This window comes from Entelurus aequoreus, linkage group LG23, assembly GCF_033978785.1.
Source record: "Entelurus aequoreus isolate RoL-2023_Sb linkage group LG23, RoL_Eaeq_v1.1, whole genome shotgun sequence".
NCBI lineage: Eukaryota > Metazoa > Chordata > Actinopteri > Syngnathiformes > Syngnathidae > Entelurus > Entelurus aequoreus.
In genome coordinates this window covers 15,020,752-15,039,930 of record NC_084753.1, presented here as the reverse complement: position 1 = coordinate 15,039,930, position 19,179 = coordinate 15,020,752, and the positions used below count along the sequence as shown (strand labels likewise).

The 19,179-nt window shown below is 36.9% G+C and overlaps 1 protein-coding gene across 9 annotated transcripts in view; it reads left to right on the top strand.

Moving 5' to 3' along the window:
* ptprk (protein tyrosine phosphatase receptor type K) overlaps window positions 1-19,179 on the top strand; it is a 213,173-nt gene that overhangs the window by 76,941 nt on the left and 117,053 nt on the right. For all 9 annotated transcript variants that reach the window (XM_062033962.1, XM_062033969.1, XM_062033961.1 and 6 more), the window contains exons 4-6: window positions 13,954-14,114; window positions 14,272-14,323; window positions 14,407-14,465. In XM_062033962.1, the coding sequence (XP_061889946.1) occupies window positions 13,954-14,114; window positions 14,272-14,323; window positions 14,407-14,465 (272 nt within the window). The remainder of the gene's footprint in view (window positions 1-13,953; window positions 14,115-14,271; window positions 14,324-14,406; window positions 14,466-19,179) is intronic.

Genomic DNA, 19,179 nt, shown 5'->3' with positions numbered 1-19,179 from the left:
CAGTCAGCACTTGATTTATCCGGTCCACACTTTTACCCTGCCTCGTTCTCTTCTGTAATCTGTTAGTTTTTTTTTCATGATGATGATGAAGGGGGAATTAGATCTTTCTGCCTCAGGGCTGAGGGTCTAATTAAGAACAGGAGGTCATTAATCAAAAGAAGGGAACAGGGAAGGTTGGCTACTTTACAATGTTAAAAGCCACATCTTTTACCTAAAACCATGGAAGTACTGTTAGTACTGCAAACAAATAAAATGAGGCAAAAAAAAGTTGTCCATGGGCTCAGTGCTCATTTTTCACCAGACTTCACCAGTTTATCTCTCACCTCTCATCTCCAATCATCTTCTCTGCACCTCTGCTTGGAAAAGACTCTGTTACCATGACAATGTGACGTTATTTATCTCTGCTGCTTGTCATCATGACAACCCAACCTCACTGACATTTTAGATACGACAAAACACACTTTTACCCCAGTGTGTAGCAAGTGTTGTCTTGAAGAACCTTGCCCAATAAGGTGTTGTTAATATCATCCCAAGTGGTGTCAAATCATGACGAGGAAAGAGTTTGATGTTTCAAGAGGTTAAATGTTGAACCTGAGAGGTAACGGATAAGTGCATGAATTTAGAAGTTAGTCGTTGCAGGAAACGCTAATAGTTTGGGGATGCTGCTTTGCTAAAGAGTCTCACCTAGGGGTATGCTTACATACGCTGACATTTCATGTGACACCATGAAGTGTGTAGAATTGTGGCTGCAAAGCAATCTTTGCCAGAAGGAACAATAGATCCAAAACTTGAGATTTCCCTCTTCTTGGGATCAGTATATATATATATATATATATATATATACATATATATATATATATATATCAACTGTTTGGGAAAATAATGGGTTGGAAGTTTTGTAAACTCATTTTGAGCTGCATAAGACCCTGTTTTCCAACAATTAATTATTAATCCCTAACACATTTATATTCCAGCCTTATACCATTTAAACATTAAAGGCCTTGTTTTGCAAAAAGAGCATAACAGAAACACAGCAGAGCCCTGAGGCACTGGGCAAAACCTCTTCACTTTCAAATGCAATAGCCAGCTGTAACAAAATGAAATGGCGACGGTGCACCGACAACTGCTGAGACGTGGATTGCTAATTTAATGGCTACAAAACACCAACAAAACAAGGTATACGCAATGAGAAAATACACACCCAAACTTATGTTTTTGAGGTCTTTTGTGGGAAACCGAAGATGTTTTTGTGCTGATGCGGTCAAACCTGTCTGTAGCGACCAGGCAATGGAAACCGCATGATTGGCCACAAGCGATGGGCAATATGGCCTAAATAAAAACCATATTGCGATATACATTACAGCCTCATGCAATAACGGTATGTATCACAATATATTATTTGGTACAGGAATGGTAATTTAATTATTTCATAACGGGTTTCAAAAGCTGATTTGGCTGCTGACGAATGCAGTACCGTGTTGCATCATTTCCAGTGGTATCATTTTCTCAAAATTATTATTAGTCTACCTGCTTACTTACCTTAACTGTCTGGTTACTTTCTGTTGTAACATGGTTCTATTTACACTTCTGTTAAAAAGTAATGAGCATTTATTGTTGTGTCTTTTGATACTTTACATGTGGCGATACCACAAATGTAGGTATCGATCCAATACCAACTAGTACTTAAAAGTTTCAACATTACATTTTTGATCAAAATTATAATCAGAAAAAAATGATGGCGGGGTAATTAAATAATTAAATGATTTCCTACTATCGGCTCTGATCTAAATCCCATAATTTCCACCCTCATCATGTGTCCAGAGACTTGTTTTAGTTTGTAAACAATAACAAAAACGACATAAGATTTTGTGATAGTAAACATATTGATGTAATCATTGTTTCGACAATATACTGCTCTTATACTTGGTATTGTTACAGTCGATATTTGTATCGATACATGCATTTTGTTTAAATTCAAAGGCGCAAGCTTGCTGATAGCGGTTTGCATGGCTTATTGTATCCTACTACGATGTGGAGTGTAGCATGTTTAACTGTTCCCCGTACTCCAGTGATCATGGCACTGGTAAGAAGTGTTGTTTATTTGCCGGCATGGAGGCGATGATTGCTGACTTAGAGGTGGCTTCGTACTGTGGAGGAACGCTAACAAGGATGCTACATTGCGTTGAGGGCGCTTTTGTTCGCTTGTCGCTGCCAAATTTTGGGGACACAACTAGAATGTGTCATCAATATGCTTTATCTTGATGTAACGAGTGTTAACAGTTCTATCATCGGCCATATCTTTTTATATCATATATCATTGTGTGTATGTTGTTTATATTGTGCAACCCTAGTGACCACTCTACACAGGTTGCAATGACGAACTCACACGGTGAACATTATGTAAGCATAAAACAATTTACCATATTTTCCGGAATTTAGAGCGCACCGGTATATAAGCCGCACCCACTTAATTTTAGAAAAGAAAACATATTTTCCATATATTATCGGCACCAGACTATAAGCCGCAGATATATATGTTGTAAGATGAGTAATTTACAAATACAATTTTGTAAATGTTTTTTTACATACCTTAATTGTTTCCAAACGGTGTCTGTAATACAGCAGTAAAACAGCTAATGAAGCAAAACAGAAGTCATTGTCATGGACCCACTAGCTGCGGAAGCTAGCTCTTCAATCAGCTAAACAGACTCAATAACTGTTTTAGTGAATTTATTGAGGAATTTGTGAAACTGAAACAACACAAACATAATATTATTGTAAGGTAATAATACTAACATAGAGACTTGTAAACGTGTTACAAGATTAGCTAATGCTAGCGATGCTAGCTTCAATACAATACGATAGCATGTACAAATATGCATGAACACACGCCTACAGACATCACACATGGGATGGTTTAGTAGAAAGAATTGTTTTAGTTATATTGCTTACGAACATTGTAGTGATGAATGAAGAATCCATACAAGTAGAAATGCTACGGACGGCTAGAACAGTGGTTCTCAACCTTTTTTCAGTGATGTACCCCCTGTGAAAATCTTTTTAATTCAAGTACCCCCTAATCAGAGCAAAGCATTTTTGGTTGAAAAAAAGAGATAAAGAAGTAAAATACAGCACTATGTCATCAGTTTCTGATTTATTAAATTGTATAACAGTGCAAAATATTGCTCATTTGTAGTGGTCTTTCTTGAACTATTTGGAAAAAAAGATAGGTTTTTATTTATATTTATGAAGGATTTTTGAATTGTTGCTATTTTTAGAATATTTAAAAAAAATCTCACATGCCCCTTGGCATACCTTCAAGTACCCCCAGGGGTACGTGTACCCCCATTTGAGAACCACTGGGCTAGAAGACGGAACAGCACTTGTACTTCTATTTGTTCTAAACAGAAGGGCACAGCAGCACTTGCAGTGAGCGAACTCGTCCAACAGATGGCACCATAGCACAAACGATAACACACCTTTTCGGTGTTTTGCTATTTGAATTATGGCTGTCATCGAACAAAAATCCATCAATTCGCCGCACCGTTTTATAAGCCGCAGGGTTCAAAGTGTAGGAAAATACAACAGTCTTATAGTCTGGAATTTATGGTACTTGATATTGTTGTTCTGCAATTCTAGTGGCCACTCTACACAGGTTGCTATGACGAACTCACATGTTGAACATAACAGAGGAAAGCACAAACACTTTATATCATGGCAAGTTTATCTTTAAAAGAGTAAACAATCAAATATTAACAACTGACCACTGAATTAGCGTCGATACGAGCAACTACGAATATTGTGCTGTTATTAAGATTAAAGATTAAAGTACCAATGACTGTCACACACACACTAAAGGTGGCGAAATTTGTCCTCTGCATTTGTCCCACCCCCTTGGGGAGCAGTGGGCAGCAGCGGCGCCGGGCCCAGGAATCATTTTGGTGATTTAACCCCCAACTCCAACCCTTTGTTGCTGAGTGCCAAGCAGGGAGGTTATGGGTCCCATTTTTATAAATAAAGAGTTCCTGTGTTGCGGAAAGCTGCTGTTTCTGCGTTATTAAAACAAGCAACAAACTTAACAATACAATTGTCTCGTGCAAATGCGCGCTATTTCAGTGAGGAGAATTGTCGGTGACGTCCGTCCTGCTGTCTCGCGGAGTCGAAGCGTTGGGGTAAAATAAGTGTTCGCTAACACAGGTTCGGGCTGTTTTGAGATTATGGCTGAACAATTACAGCATTTGCAATTTAATCGTGACGTGATAATATGCGGCTTACAAGCCAGCAGGCAGGGAGAGAAGTCTATGCTGCAATGTTTTGTGTGGTTAAATGAGTTTATGAAACTGTGAATAGAGGAAATAAATATAGTGTCAATGTGTGAGGCGGCATTGAAGACAACCATAAAAGGTGCCTATAGAGGTTGACGTACATATTTGGACATTAAGTAAAGCTCTCAGATAGAGGGGTGGAAACCCGAAAAAAAAGTAGTTAAAATGTGCTAAAAGTAGCTTCTTTTTATGCAGAGTCTGAATTGATCGAGTATGCAGGTGTACCTATTGTTGTGACCAGGTGAATCTGTATACTGTTCATAAAGGTTATTTTCGACTGCATCCGGGAAGAAAATAGCGCCGACGACTTCAAGAGATATATTTAAACAGTGTACATTTTTACAAGTTCATTGATGATACTTTTGGGGAGGATGGGGCATGGTTTCATTCGCCTCCAGAATGGAACATCGTGTAGTCAGACTCAAAAAACGTTTTATAAATGTGACTGTGGAGCCTAGTTTACGCATAATTTACGCCAACGTTTATCCAATACATTTTATTTAGACCACAAGGAAGTGTTTTAAAATCCTCAAAGGTCCCCTTTAACATTTAAGGAAGACCATGATTTCGAGCTTTGTCTCCTGCACTCTCAAAAGTAAGAGCTCAAAGACACACATCCGGCCTTCAAAATAAAAGCGCTTTGTTGACAAGACTTTAAAGAAGACCAAATGTTTAAGTAAGATTATAATTGTATTATCGATTCTGAACTGAATCGCAAGATGGATCACATCATGGAGAAGTTTGCTGAAAAGGAAAATTGAATTGAATTTGGAAAAAGCCAGCATGGACAAATAGAGCAGACAAGTCATTGTTTTTTTTTTTGTCTGCTCGCGGAAAACAAACATCCTAATCTACGATTTGACTCCCTCGAATGGCCTTGACGCTGTGTTATCTGGAACAGGCTGTTCTGAAAAACACCCCCGAGGACACCTCAACGATGGACGCTTTTGACCTCCCTTTCTCCTCAACAACACCTGGAGTCGAACTCTTGTAGATTGGCCTCAGTCTACAAAAACATTACACCATCACACCCAAGGCAATTGGGCACACACGCACCCCTCCCCCTCCCCCACCCCACGCCTTCACCACCGCTTGTTTGCTCCAACTCCCCCTCCCTCCGTTGCGAGTTTGTCGTGATTAAATGTAATGTGTTTATGTGTGTATTGCAAATGAGGTTTTTTTCCCCTTGGACTCAGTCTTTTGACTGATATTTTTTTTTACTCTTCCCCCATTTCCCAATATCACCTTTTTCCCACCTTTTTTTTTAAGGAGCGCCGTAAAAATGGCTGATCTGTTGGCGTTCTGGTCTTGTCTCCCTGTAACGTATGTCTGCTCTTAGTGGGACTGTGCCGAAAATGTACTTTTCAGTTCGTATGTGTCTTGTGCATGTTAAGAATTGACAATAAATCATCTTGAATCTTCTTGAATCTATTATTTGTATTAAAAAATATATGTAACATAGAATATTTAATGTATAATGCAGATTGACTTATCGGAGCTTGGAAAAAATAATAAATCTTAATCACAGTATTGACAAAACAAAGCGCAATTAGATTATTTTTCCAAAATCGTTCAGCTCTAAATGAGACCTATTTGTCTCCCAAGTTTTGCCTAAATTCTTTAGATTCCACTTTCTTGAAGTTGCAAGAAGTGCAGAAAACAGCACAGCCTCTGTTGACGCAAATGTTAGATGAATCACATTACAAATGATCAACACTTTCTGAACTATGATGTTTATGCCAACTAATAGACATTGAGTCAGTGTTACTATTTCACAGTCGTTCATCTCAGTTGTACTGTTGATCTTTAAAGCCCACACTGATTTGTTCTGGTTGTTAATTGCTGTTTGCGCTTGCGGCAGCATCGAGTGTGCAGGGGAGGGTTTTGGCACTTTTTTTTTGTGCAACGGAGATAAAACTCATCTATGTAATCGCAACGGGGGCTGGTGTTGGCACAAGCTGCTGCGGCGGGGCTCAGGCGCTACGCTGGCAGCGTGCATCGTGCCAATCGAACATTTACGGCCTGGGACCGTGTGATTCACCGGACTAAAGTAGATACTCTTGACTCATAATGTTGTCAGCGAGCTCCACTTCAAACCTCTTTGGCTTGCCATTCTCCTCACGTCTCTTTATTTGTCAGCAGCCAAGCAAGAGGGGAACAGGCTTTTAACTCCACTACAGCTCATTATTTGTCGATTCAAGGGGTTTACCATTGCTTATGTATCACCAAATGAACTCAAAACATGTGTGAAACCATAGGAACAACAGTTAATTGATTAACAAAGCAGAAAAAAAAAAATTCTTGCATGCCTTTACCGTATAAAGTGCGGCCCGGGGGCCATTTGCGGCCCGCAGCCAATTTTTTAACGGCCTGTGATACATTCTAAAAATACTACTAAAAACAAAACACTAAAAAGTGGAATAAAAGAGCAAACAGGTGAAATGTAACGAAAAAAAGTTGCAATGTTGACTTAACACAAAGCTGCTTTGCCGCCTGTTTTTTTTTTTTTTTTTTTAAAGCTGTCATTACTCAAAAAATAACAATGAATGAAAATCAATGTTATGAATTATTGACCTATTCAAAGCTCCAATTACTTAACATAAAAAAAATGCCACTTTGAAATATATTTTGGGGCAAATATTGCATATTTTCTGTTTGCCATAAAAACATTTTTTTTTTTTTTTACAAAAACTGTAAAAAACCCCAAAACATGAAAAAATATATAAAAAACTTCACATAGCCCTGAAGTTTGCTCTGGGGCCACATTGGCTTTTGAAATTTGACAGACGGACACACGATGCATTTCAAAGCATGTCATATCTGTTGGAACTAAGAGTAGCCTTCTCAAACAGGGGGTATTTTAATCATAATGCATCTATTTTCAATGATATCATATCAGTACATCAAAGAAACATACAAATGGTATCAAAGGGTTAACACTTACATTCTCTTTTAGTGGGAGCAGTGTCGTTGATCACCCTTTATTGCCAGTGCATCGAAGTCTAGTATCCGTTTTGTTGTGGCAATTCTCATAACAGATCTTTGCTCAATTCTGTTTTAATATTTGGTGGGCCGGATTAATGGAACCAAGGGGTCGGATGTGGCCCTCAGGCTGTAGTTTGCCCATCCCTGATCTATAGGCTTGAGCGTTGAAAACAAATGTAGGAATTATTTTTAACACTGAGTGTGGCCCTTTTGGGTCCCCAAGAATTTCAGTGAATAGTTTTTTTTATTGTTTTTGAATCTCATTGCTTAAAAATAATTCATTAAAATCAAAGATGTTGTGAATTATTGACCTTCAATTAAGTTCACATCAAATATTGTAAGTCGAACATTTTTTTGGGGAAAATTTTGCACATTTTTGTGTTTTTTGCCATTAAAAAAGGGCATTAAACATAACGAAGAAAAACAGCTCTATATCAAAAGACCTGAAGTTGATCTTGAGATTTAAGAATTGAATAATAACATAAAAATTAAATGATATGACTTATTTCTAAAATGTTTGATTCCAGGTCGGGAACCAAACATTAGGGCAGCCCTAACAGATTAAAACAATCTATATATATATATTGCATTGGTTTTGAAAATGAAAACATCTCTAAAGGCCTGTGCATGCTTTGATTTGTCAGTGTGTGCCCTCTGTAGAAAATGTTTGGACGCCTCTGCTCCACAGTAGGCTTTATGGGGCGGCGTGGCGAAGTTGGTAGAGTGGCCGTGCCAGTAATCGGAGGGTTGCTGGTTACTGGGGTTCAATCCCCACCTTCTACCATCCTAGTCACGTCCGTTGTGTCCTTGGGCAAGACACTTCACCCTTGCTCCTGATGGGTGCTGGTAGCGCCTTGCATGGCAGCTCCCTCCATCAGTGTGTGAATGAATGGGTGAATGTGGAAATACTGTCAAAGCGCTTTGAGTACCTTGAAGGTAGAAAAGCGCTATACAAGTATAACCCATTTCATTAAAAAACCTGTCTCAAAACGATATTTGGATAACTTGCATTATGGTGGGTGTTTGTGTTCCTATAACTGCTTGCCTGGGTGCACAAAATAAAAAGTAACTTTCATCACAGTAAGCTGTTTTTATGTTGGGGGAAAAAAAAGGAATCTTATGTTGAAACTCTGCTGTTGTTGCTTTGATGTGACATATCTAGGTCTTAAGTCTGTCTCAGGGGTATTTTTAGCCTTGTTACTTTTGTGTCGTCATTCCATTAGTGTCCATTTTAGACTTTGGCAGTTCAAAGACAGCAGTCATCTTAGAAATCGGCAGATTTCAGGTGTCGTTGGGATGTCTTTTCTTTTTAGTTTCATTTTGGTAATGCTTTTTGTTCAAGGGTTTGTTATTGCCACAAATAAGGTCTGTTTTTGTTATACAGCTTTGCTCAGACCATTTTACATGTCTGCAAACATTGCAATTTTGCATGTTATAATATTAATCCTTTTATTGACTGCTTTTTTTTTCCGATATTTTTTTTTTTTACCTGCCAGTGATATGATTAAGTGAAAGGTTATGTCGTGCCGTGTCGTACTTTTTGACATATCTGGGGCTCTGACTGATACATGTATTTTTAGCCGCCACACAGCCTTGGCATCTTAAATCCACTTCATGTCACTGTCTGAGTATCAGTCTGATACCAGAAGGAGCAGCAGTGACATCTATTGCGCGTTTGTGTAAGATAGACCAATATGAGTTTTTTTCAGCTCCTTTTCTGATCTGTGTGGCTGTCGTCCAACTTGGATGAAGTCATATTGCTTCCTGATGTTGACTTTCATGAGGCAGGAAGGATTACTATTTGGCAAAAAACTGCCAACTTGTCGGCATCTATGTGCAGAATAGAGATGAAACGAGACGGACCAATGATTGGCATACGGTGTCTGTGTGTGTGTTTGTGTGCGCCCATTTGAAAATCTGCTATCGTTTGCCCTCTTCTATTATGCAGACAACAATATATTCTCACTGTAGATTAACCGAACAATGACGGATAATCACTACTATCCTAGTCAATTGTCCTCCTCTTATTGTGCGTATTCTGTCAAATAGAATTAACTGGCTACAATGAAGTGTTGTTTACATAATTGGTGCACAGACACTAGAGCTGGACGATTTATAACAAATATAATAATCACGATTACTTTGATTGATATTGTAATCACGATTATTTACAAAATGATTCATTGATTTGAAAACATGAGTATTTATTGTACCACGAAAACTCAACTTTAAATATAGTTTAAAAAAAACAAACCTGAATATGAATTAGTAACAAGTAAACCACAACAAGTAAAATAATAATAGCAATAAAAATAAATTCAAATAACAATATCAAAATAAAAAACAATACAATTCAGTTTTTCCATTTTTGTTTTTAATTCTTTTTTTTTTACATTTACACATATTTTACCACCATAGAGTCTGTGTGCTTTTTGTGTAAAATAAAATGTATGCAAAATGCAAAAATCCTCACATTTATTGGTGCAACACAGCTATGGACAATTTGACCGGTATTTTAGGTCAAAGCATAATCATTTTGTGAATGTATCATTAAGTACGTGAAGTACATTATGCTTTTTCAAACCTTTATTTTGTTAGTGCAGTCAAACCGGATGTGGTGCACCGTGCTATTATTGTGAAGGGAGGAAGTATGCTGTGCTGCTATTCTCAGCTTGAGGAGTAAAGAGGAGACTCACTTGAGGCTTCTAAAAAAAATAAAAAATAAAAATAAATAAATAAAGGCAGAGAGAGAGACCCTCTCAAGTTGCGACTGCTGTTTGTACATTAATGTTACATTAATGATGACGTTCACAACAACACGAGCAGATGAGATGTGTTGTGTGTTTATGGAATGTTCTTGATAGCTTTAGCTTTGCAGTTTAGTCTCTGTCTCGACGTAGTTTAGGACAAAGCGGTTGATTGTGTCGGGGAAAAATGAGTGCGACCGGACACATTATTTTTGTTATGGATTCAGCCAACCAGCAAATACTCTGATGAGGAGCTATCTTTCTTCTCGAACACAAATGGTCTTTTATAATGGTAGTTCATAGTATGTTGGCGTGTGGGATTTCTCAGTGAAGTTGTTTAAGACCTGTGCTATTTTAGATTTTTACTAATGACTCACCCTCTGCCGTTACATAAAAATGTATGCAAGCTCATGCCATGAATTAAATCAAGTTCTGTTTAGCGAGTTGAAAAACATTTATGATTGGATAAAAACAAACAAATTAGTCTTAAATATATGCAAAACTAAGAGTATTGTTTTTGGTTTCTACACCTAAACTTAAACTATCCATAGCCGATAAACCCATACAACAGGTAGACAACGCAAAATTGTCCCAGATTGTCAACTACCGTGGACTGAGCATATAAATGCAATGGTTAGCAAAAAGGTTGGTGGTTTAGCAGTCACATTCTAACATCATGGGTCAAATTTGTAAATCCTTAATTTTGTGTACTTGGATTATTGCTCAAGGGTATGGTCATCCACAGTTTATACACATCTTGTTAAATTACAGATTGCTCAAAACAGGGCTGATAGACTTGCTCTGGGCTGTTCTATGAGAATTAGTATGGACAAGATGCATTCTAGCCTCTCATGGCTCACTATTAAACAAATAACTTATTCAGGGGTGGCCACATATTTCTGTTGTGTTACCAACACAAAATTGCCCTCATTTTTGTTTGACCTGATCGACTACTGCATTGATGCACCTAGTTACAATACAAGATATGCTGTTAACGGTCATGTTTTCATTCCTAGTTCAGAGACAAACTCAATGAAAAAAACAGTAATTCAGGCCTCGAATTTTAGCTTTTTCAGGTCAAGGAAAGTGTTGCCTTAAAGGAGGGCTCATATTCATACGATTATTAATCATGACTATACACTATTTTTGGTAAAACAGTGTTGGGGTGTGAACGCGACGCCATGTTGTAATTTGTAATATCTAATAAAAATGCTCTACATTCTGGATCTGTATACGTTTTTAAAGACAAATATTTGTGTTTTTGTTCATTAATAGAATCAGCGTGTCAGTTTTTTTTTTTACATGATGCCATTATCTCTAGTTTTATATTTTCATAGAGAGGTATTTTTTAAGTTATGTACATTCACATGTACTAATGTGTGTACATGTTCATGCTGTATCAGGACAGATCCATTTGAGTAGAAATATATCTTATAGGAATTAACTATGCACCATAAAACATTAACAAAATGCTATGTCACATGAATGGTTATTAAAGTAATTACCGGTATTTTGTGACATGAAAAAAAACAAGTAATGTAAGAAAAACATGGTGTTTACTTTTTGATATCAATATAAAACACAGAGCATTGCGCTCTTAATCGCACACCAAGACTACACAGAAGTAGAAGCGATTGAAACAAAGAGATCGGCGCCGTTAGCTCGGAGGGAACATTTTCAAAACAAAATCCATGGAGTCGCCGCCATGTTTCCCGAGCCGAACGGCTCAAGTGCGTGTGCGCATGTGCATACTCTGCGGCGCTTCAGTATTCAGGAAATAAGCAGTTGCCTAAAATGCATTACTAAATGACGGCTTTTCGGTAAATACAAATTTAAACTGTGTTACTAACTGTCTGGAATTTTACCGCTGTCTATCATTATACCGTTTATCGTTACATCCCTACTCCATTAACAAGTAAAAAGTCAAGGGCGGTCACAGCATGTTGTTGCCGTAAATGTTGGTCAATTTTTAGGGCATTACTGCAAATCACAAGGGCGGTCGTGGCAAATGCCGCGGTTAAATTTGAGCCCTGGAACAATTTACCACTGGCTATTCGTCTAATAAAAGTTAAATTATCCTTTAAAAAAATAGAAATGACTACAGTTGAGGCAATAACATTAAACTAAATTAATTTGTGATATTTTATACCTGTGTTAATTTTTATGTTGATTGATGCAATTGCATCCTATTTTATACATTTATTGATAGTGATGAATTGTATTGTGAACTCATGTACAATCTTTTTGTTTTATTTTTGTGTTTTTAATGTGTTTTGCAATGTTTTAAACCGTTTCGTAATATGTGATGTTTTGTGTGGAGCCCAGTAAAACTAGCTGACTGCCATGGCATCAGCTAATGGGGATCCTTTTCAAATAAACAAAATAAGCAAATTCTCCTATACAAATGTTTTTTCTCCTCACAATGACAACATTTCACTCACATGTATGTCAAATTCCCTGATAATGTTTTGACTTTATCAGTGGATTAAGTTTTATTTGCTCATTATGGGACTTTGTCCGCGGTTACGAGAACACGTAAATTATGCCTTACTTTTTTGTTTAGTTTAGTGATTATTGATTATGCATACTTGCGCTGTGACAAATAAAAAGTGGCAACCATGGGGACATCCCAAACTTCTTGTAAACGTGCTCTTTTTTTCACTCAAGTGTTTCACGGTCACAAGCTCCGGAATTTGCATGCACGTTGCGTGGCCTATTAATTTTTTTTTAGATTACATTTTCATAAACATGAGAAGTCATAATCGAAATCTAAATAAAAATTTGATTAATTGTCTAGCCCTGACTGATACTACAGTATATATCATTTATCATTGTGTATTATGTCTCTTTTTCCAACCAGGACACCAAGTTGTTAGTCAGTATTCTGATAAATGTGTTATATATTGTGCTTGTCGTATTTTGTAGCCTGTTTTGTACATATGTGATACAGTAAAATGGGAGATTATCGAGTGTAACGTTAAGCATCACATTTCATCATATTTCACTGGCCCAACATCTGCTCAAGTTTAAGCTGATTATTAAAACATCTGGATCAGGCGTAAGGTTCGTTCTGTCATCACTGCCATATTATGTATGCTTTTCAACACTTAACTACTGTAGATACCAAGTAAAGATGTCCAGACCCGATAAGGCTATCAGATGGGATCTGATTTTTTGCTATTTTTCAACTGAACGGCCGAGCCCAGTCCGAACTTTAACACAGCTGTGTCCCATTTAGGGCTGCAATGATTCGATTAAATCAATGAATTTAATTAGAAAAAAACAATTAGTATTTTGTTGTTTTGACGATTGGTTGAGTGTTTTTGAGGAGGTGCACACATATGCAAAAGTGCAATATCATATTCAAAAGTGCAATATATTTACTGTATCTGTACAGTAATCTATTTATTTATATCTGCACCTTATTGATTTTTTATCCTGCACTACCATGAGCTAATGCAACGAAATTTCGTTCTTATCTGTACTGTAAAGTTCAAATTTGAATGACAATAAAAAGGAAGTCTAAGTCTATCTCCGTACATACCAATTTCACAGACACACGTTCCTTCTCCTCTCGATGACAGAATTCTAATCACAAAACGACAATTTCCGCATTTAATAGCAGATTCTGTTTTTAATAGCCAAATCTGTGAGTCCGTACGTCATTCCATTAACGCAGAAGTCATATAGCTCTACCCTCCAAACTGATTAGTAAGATTAAGGATAAGATAAAACAACACATGCTCCAAACCGTGTTAGGCCAACCAAACGGTTTTGGATTATGTTAAAATGAATCATTCTACTCCTACATTGTAGGATGGCAAGTGTCAAACGTTGATTAACAAAGCACACTAAGTTTTAGATCAAACCCTAAGACTTGCCTATCCTGTGCCCAGGTTCCTACATGTATGTGGATGTCTCTCAGTATGAGGTTGGGGAGAAGGCCAGATTTCAACTCCCGGTGATGAAGGAGAATGACACCCACTGCATTGACTTCAACTACCAACTCATCAGCCCTGATGGTTCCAGTCCTGGAACCCTCAATGTCCTGGTCAAGGTACAGGAGACACATTGCAATGTTCCTATCACTTATTAGTGATGTATTATGAATAATATTGTCAATATTCAAACATCAATTACCATTATGGTACAATATGTTGTTTTTTTTTACATATGAATGTATTTTAAACATGTTTTCTTTTTTGTGACCACAGGTTAACAAAGGTCCACTGGCCAATCCTATTTGGAATGTAACTTCCAATACTGGTAACAACTCTAGCACCAATCACATTCTCATCCTCTTAACTATTGATACACTGAGTGAACAATTCCCACTTGTGCCCTAATAGGTAAAGACTGGCTGAAGGCTGAACTCGCCGTCTCTACCTTTTGGCCCAATGAGTACCAGGTAATTTCACTCTTGAATTTATATTTCACTATATTCCTGACAATTTCCACTAAATGACTAAGTCAGTGGTCTGCAACCTGCGGCTCTTCTGCCTCCTTGTTGTGGCTCCCTCAGATTTTTTTTTTAACCCCGGACTGAGAAAAGTTTGCATTTTTAAAAACAATTAATCATTTAAGAGTTAAATAATTTCCAACTGTCTGTGAGGCAGTGAAAGCACACGGTCTGGAAAAGAGACTGTAAGCCTGTGTGTTCAGTTCAGCTTCTCGAGTATACAACCCCTTGGGTAAGCTAACCATGAATACTTGCCAAAAGAAAAATAGTTTAATTTCTCATGGACAGATTGCTTTTCTTGTAAAATAAACAGTTTGTGGCACTATACTGTGTTTCTTTAGTGAAAGAGACGGCAAAATGTTACTCTTGATAGTAAAGGATGCAGACTTCTGGACTAAGTCGTAAGTAGGGATGGGCTACAGTGTATGGCCTAAAATCTATACGACGATGTATATTGCAGCCTCCTGCAATAACAACATTTGTCACAATATATAAATAATAGTCATTCTAAAAAGGGTTACACAGGCTCCGAACTTGGCTGCTGACGTATTTGGTAACATATTGTGTCATTACCGGTTGTATTATTTTGTCAAAACTATTATTCATCTATTTGCTAATTTACTGTTATCTGGTTACTTTCTGTTGTAAAATTGATGTTCAACTGCAATAAACATTTATTATTTTATTGTTTGGATACTTTATATTAGTTTTGGGCGATACTACACATTTGGGTATCGATCCAATACCAAGTATTTACAGGGGCAGTATTGGTCTTACCAAAGATGATACTGATACTTCAACTTATCAATATCATTAAATTATTACATTTTTAATCAGAATTATAATCAGACAAAAACAGGGTAGCTGTAACAATATCTATTAAAAATTCAAATTATTCCCTTTTATTACAACAATATTTTGAGCAAAATAAATTCAAAAGTGTAATATAACCATAAGCAAAAACTACAATTGGCTGTTATTTCCTGGTTTGTAATCAATAACAAATACGATTTTGTGATAATGAAAAAAATCCATCTACCGGTAATCATTATAGTATCGACCATATATTGTTACTACACTTACCGTTACTGTTATTTGTATTGATCTGCCCACCCCTGTCTACATCCAAGATCACTAGCTTAGTACTTAGCATAGCTTCTTGTATCTTCCTACAGTGTGTAATGTAGCATGTTTAGCTATTCCTCATCCTCCAGTGATATTATGCTTGCAAAAAACGAAGTTTTTTTGTCGTCATGTAAAGTTAAATTTAAAGTACCAATGATTGTCACACACACACTAGGTGTGGCGAAATTATTGTAGGCGAGGAAACTCAAACTGTGGTACACGTACCACTAGATGGAGCCCGCGTTACCACAGTTTGAGAATATATACAATTTTGTGAAGGAGATAGTAGTAACACAGTAATGACTATGATCATTATATCTCTACAATATAAATAACAATATTGATCATGTATAACAATAGTCACCTCTACGATTGCTTCCAATGCAACAGGACATACATGAATATTTGGTTTACAAAAGAAAGGAGAGTAAGAGGCGGGGAAGAAAGATGAGCAGAATATATTAACCTTTTACTTTGTTATGGTAAAATAGTTTAAGCTTTAGCAATGTGCCATTAACCTGTTATTTTTGACAGACCTATTTTAAACACAATTCAATTTTGCATAGGTTTGGAAACATATGTTTCTCTTTATTTTTCTCAAGCGGCCGGGCCTCCCTTTAAGTCTTCTGGTGTCACCTGGGGGAATACCTCTCACACTTTGAAAACTGCTGGCCCAGCCCAGACCCCGATTGATTCATGATTTCATTGAAGTGTCCTATACTTGTATTACTGTCATGTTGTAGTGTGAACACACGGGCATAGCACACAGAGTCAAAAACAAACATGCACACGCTGTGAGGCAGCCGACTGATTTATTTGTGTTGACTGAGGCTCAGGAGGTGACACTCAGGCAAGAAAGACGTAGTGAGAGGCCATGGGGTGCGCGCGCGTGTGTGTTGGTGTGTGTGCAAACGGTCAATAATTCTGGACATTGCTCTTGTCTATTTATTTTGGATGACATATGGCAACTCGGCGTTAAGAGATTCAAAAAATATATCTTATTGTATGTTTGTACGATTTTAAAGGCAATAGTAGGTATGATCTTTTTATGCCAAAATAGTTGTTGGGTGTTGTTGACGTGCATGTGGTGGATGAGTGTCACACAGCCTGATTAATACACACAGCCTGGGGACCCAATAACACAACTGTAAAGCAAAGGCTGGAGGAGTCTTCCAAATGACCCATCTGGTGCCTATTCGCCCTCAGTGACTGTGTGTGGAGATGGCCAGCATAAAAAAAAACATGTGTCAACATGTTCTAATTGAGCCGTATCATTCCCTGCTTGCTGAGGGCTTATTGAGGTTTTTTTTCAGGGTTTGAAACAGGTTCTTGGATTTGAGGGAGATATGACGCCACCTTGTCATGTTCAAACATGTTTCTGTGCTAACACTTATATGCTTGCACGCTAATGAGTTTAGGGAGTGAAAGTACACACCCACACAGCATTGATATATACATATATATATATATATATATATATATGTATATATATATATATATATATATATATATATATATATATATATATATATATATATATATATATATATATATATATATATATATATATATATATATATATATATATATATACGTACAAGACAATACTGTACAAAAGTCTTAGGCCCCAACTAACTTACATTGTTTCAACCAAATGTTTTCACTGCAGTCATTGTGACTCAGTAAGACCGACTCAGTAAATACTAGGACGAGCACAACTAGCATGATGACACACAAAATACAAAACACAGAGGAGATACGCGGACCAAGGAAGAGTACATTATGCTTTGGTTAGGGTCTGGATAAGAGGCCAATACAGGAATATTCTTTTACAGATTGAGTCACTACGGCTTTAATACAGGGCTATTCAACTGGCGTCCCAGAGGCGAAATGACACCATACCGCCCACCAAATTCCATTGAAAAACTTTTTGTGCTGCAAATTCCTAAAAACACTTTGCCAGATCCTCGCATTGACATTTTGCAGTTCAAACTTGTCATTTGCATAACTGAGGTGATCCTCAAGTCACCCATTTAGATCTTTTTTTTTTTCGTAATGTGATTTGTATAAGCAAGTTGTTGCTGTAGCTTATTTACTTCAGATGCAGCCAGAAGTCATTTGTTCAACTTCTTTAGTTACACTAGTGGTGTTCCTCAAGATTCAATTTCAGGTCTTCGTTTTTTAAATTACATTTTATTTACAAAATCACACAGAATATTAATCAGTCTAATAAAAGAATACTGTATAGAACAATCACAACTCCTAACCTATCCCAGTCCCACAACATTTTTAATAGCATTCCACAGAGCAATTAAGACAAATACAACACAAACAACCTCTCAAAACAACACAACAGTGTCAATAATACTAATATTACTAACATTGATAACAGCAATTAAAGCAACAAACAAATCACAGCCATTACTAAAAAAAACAACAATAATATTGTCACAATGGCTTACACGTGCATTGCATCTCATTAGCTTGACAACCACAATTAACACACAATGAATACAATGAACAAAAGGTCATATTTTAGGTTAATTTAATGGTAAAAAAATATTCCAAGGTATGACTCATTATTATCCAATCTAAAAATTGTTTGATCTACTGATATGATCTCCATAGCTCGTGTATACCAGTCCATATGAGTTGGACTATAAACATCAATCCATTTTTTTTTTTTTTTTTACATATTATTGTTTTTGTAAGGATGCACATTGACAAGAATGCATTTATATTCTTTGACACATTACTAAATTGATGCAGACCTCCAACAATACAAGTTTGCGTTGTCATTGGGATGTTAATACTTAAGAATGTGATTGCTTCTTTTGTGGTTTTAGATAACAAATTATTTATTCTCTGACATTGTTTGTTTAACTTCTATAGTTATACTAGTGGTGTTCCTCAAGGTACCATTTCAGGCCCATTATTTGGGCTATTCAATGGGTGGTTCAAAAAACATGTGAGAGACTAACATATTTTTGCACCATATTCTCAAAATCATAGAGATGATCTTTGACTAGCTTTTTTGCAGAAGATCCTTTAAAATGGCAGAGCGCTCCTGTAGCTCTGCAAAAATAAATAGACCAAAATCAAATGTCTACTGTTAAGGACGCTGGTCCTCCGGAATATACAACATAACATTAATAGTAGTGCTCAGCTTTCTGGAAATATGGCCTCCAAACCTATTGAGTTGTATACAGAGGTGGGTAGTAACGTGCTACATTTACTCCGTTACATCTACTTGAGTAACTTTTGGGATACATTGTACTTCTAAGAGTAGTTTTAATGCAACATACTTTTACGTGAGTATATTTATAGAGAAGACTTTTACGCCGCTCCATTTATCTACATTCAGCTCGCTACTCGCTACTGATTTTTCTCGATCTGATAATGCACGCTTTGTTTGTTTTGGTTTGTCAGACAAACCTTCAAAGTAGGATCTATCGCAAGCCTGCGTTTCACCAATCATATACAGTCACTGGTGACGTTTGACTCCATTTCACCAATGAAACAGAGCCGGGCGGTCACA